Here is a 1,822-nt window from a genome sequence, read left to right as displayed (position 1 = left end):
GGGCCAGCAGCCGGAAACAAAATGGATAGAGAAACACAAATCCCCGCTCCGCATTGAGTAGACGTCGCCTTGCTCGAGACCCCGAGAGCCACCCTCCACTTGAGCCTGGCCGGGGGGACGGGGGACGGGGGACTTGAGTGACTTGCGATGAGCCCGAGCACCGAGCTTGAGCTGCTCTCCTGGAAACGTCTCGACGAATCCTTGTTTCGTAGAAGCACCTGGCGCTTCTCTTCGGGCACGTCGATATTCATCTCTGCTCTCTTGTTCCTCTTGCAGGCAAGGCCTACTACGCGAACCTGGAGGACCCCGGCTCGCTCCTGGAGGAGCCCGTCGCCATGCTCACGGAGGCGCCCGGCCTCCCGCAGCCCCAGAGCATCCCCTCGCCGTCCAGGTCGTCGCCGCACAGCCAGGGCTCCGAGGCCGGCGAGAGGTTCTCCCGGAAGGTCTTCGTCGGCGGCCTGCCTCCAGACATCGACGAGGGTGAGTAGTGGTCCAGAGGACGACCTGGTGTCCGGGGTAATCCATGTAATGTAATAATCCAGAGGTAATTTATTGGAATGATGGGGGTGGGGGAGGGGGTAATACGGACGGAAAGTAAGGATACGGTAATCCGCTCACCAAAGATATACCCCTCAAAGTTCAGGAACTGACTCCACCTGTTGGGCGAGGGGGTGGAGAAAAACTGGCGCAACTCGAATATCAGTCGATGACGAGTCGGAAAAGGACGCGACCGTTTGTGCCCGTCACTTTGTCCGGCGAGTCCATTCGCTCAAAGCGCCGGTGACGAGCTCACAATTTGACACGTCATCAGGCTCCAGTACGCAGGACGCCAGGACGCCCTCCTTTTGTTGCAATATTGAAATGCGAATGAAAGGGGCTGCTTTGTCTGTCGTTGTCCCGTATGCCCCGCTGCTCAACAATGATTGACTCGTTTTCCTCATTGCCCTGTATTTGTTCTTTTGCCCCGCAGACGAGATCACCGCCAGCTTCCGTCGCTTCGGCCCGCTGGTAGTCGACTGGCCGCACAAGGCGGAGAGTAAATCGTACTTCCCGCCCAAGGGCTACGCGTTCCTACTATTCCAGGTAAGTCCGAGAGGTCTGGGCCACGTCTGGGCCTGGGGCGCTCGGAGGAGGAGGTGATGGGGAAAGTGTAACGCGGCCTTTTGTTCAAAGAGTGTAACTAATCTCTTTTCCCTCCCCTTTAGGACGAGAGCTCGGTGCAGCAGCTCATCGAGGCGTGCATCGTGGACGACGACAAGCTGTACCTGTGCGTCTCCTCGCCCACCATCAAGGACAAGCCCGTGCAGATCCGGCCCTGGCGGCTGTCGGACGCCGACTTCGTCCTGGACGCGTCCATGCCCCTGGACCCCCGCAAGACGGTGTTTGTCGGCGGCGTGCCCCGCCCGCTCAAAGCAGGTGGGTGTAGACATCTCTTATCAGTTCACCATCCGACTGATAACAATAATGGGATGGTTGGCTCGGCGGCCTCATCAACCAAACTTGTTAATCTAATCAATCGCTTGATGGTTTCCAGTGGAGCTCGCCATGATCATGGACCGGCTCTACGGGGGCGTCTGCTACGCGGGCATCGACACGGACCCCGAGCTCAAGTACCCCAAGGGCGCGGGCAGGGTGGCGTTCAGCAACCAGCAGAGCTACATCGCGGCCATCAGCGCGCGCTTCGTGCAGCTGCAGCACGGCGACATCGACAAGCGGGTGAGTGTGCGGTAGCGGAGCGGCCGACCACGCTGTCCTGGGTGACCTAGAGATACCTCGCTACCCCGAAAAATTCAATTTACACCCCCCCTCCCCCCCAAAAAAA

The 1,822-nt window shown here is 59.2% G+C and overlaps 1 protein-coding gene across 1 annotated transcript; it reads left to right on the top strand.

Moving 5' to 3' along the window:
• Positions 1–212: 212 nt before the first annotated feature.
• Positions 213–1,719, top strand: LOC113215525 (cytoplasmic polyadenylation element-binding protein 2; the record flags this gene model as incomplete). The annotated part of the gene is given in 4 exon segments (XM_052276159.1): positions 213–480; positions 971–1,083; positions 1,206–1,416; positions 1,535–1,719. Coding segments are annotated over 4 exon segments (777 nt in total), but the record flags the coding sequence as incomplete, so codon positions are not given.
• Between the last annotated feature and the right edge of the window lie 103 nt (positions 1,720–1,822).

This window comes from Frankliniella occidentalis, unplaced genomic scaffold (genome assembly GCF_000697945.3).
Source record: "Frankliniella occidentalis isolate FOCC.00 unplaced genomic scaffold, Focc_3.1 Scaffold1941, whole genome shotgun sequence".
Taxonomy (NCBI): domain Eukaryota; kingdom Metazoa; phylum Arthropoda; class Insecta; order Thysanoptera; family Thripidae; genus Frankliniella; species Frankliniella occidentalis.
The sequence above is the reverse complement of the archived record's forward strand: the minus strand, read 5'-3'. Positions and strand labels throughout refer to the sequence as shown.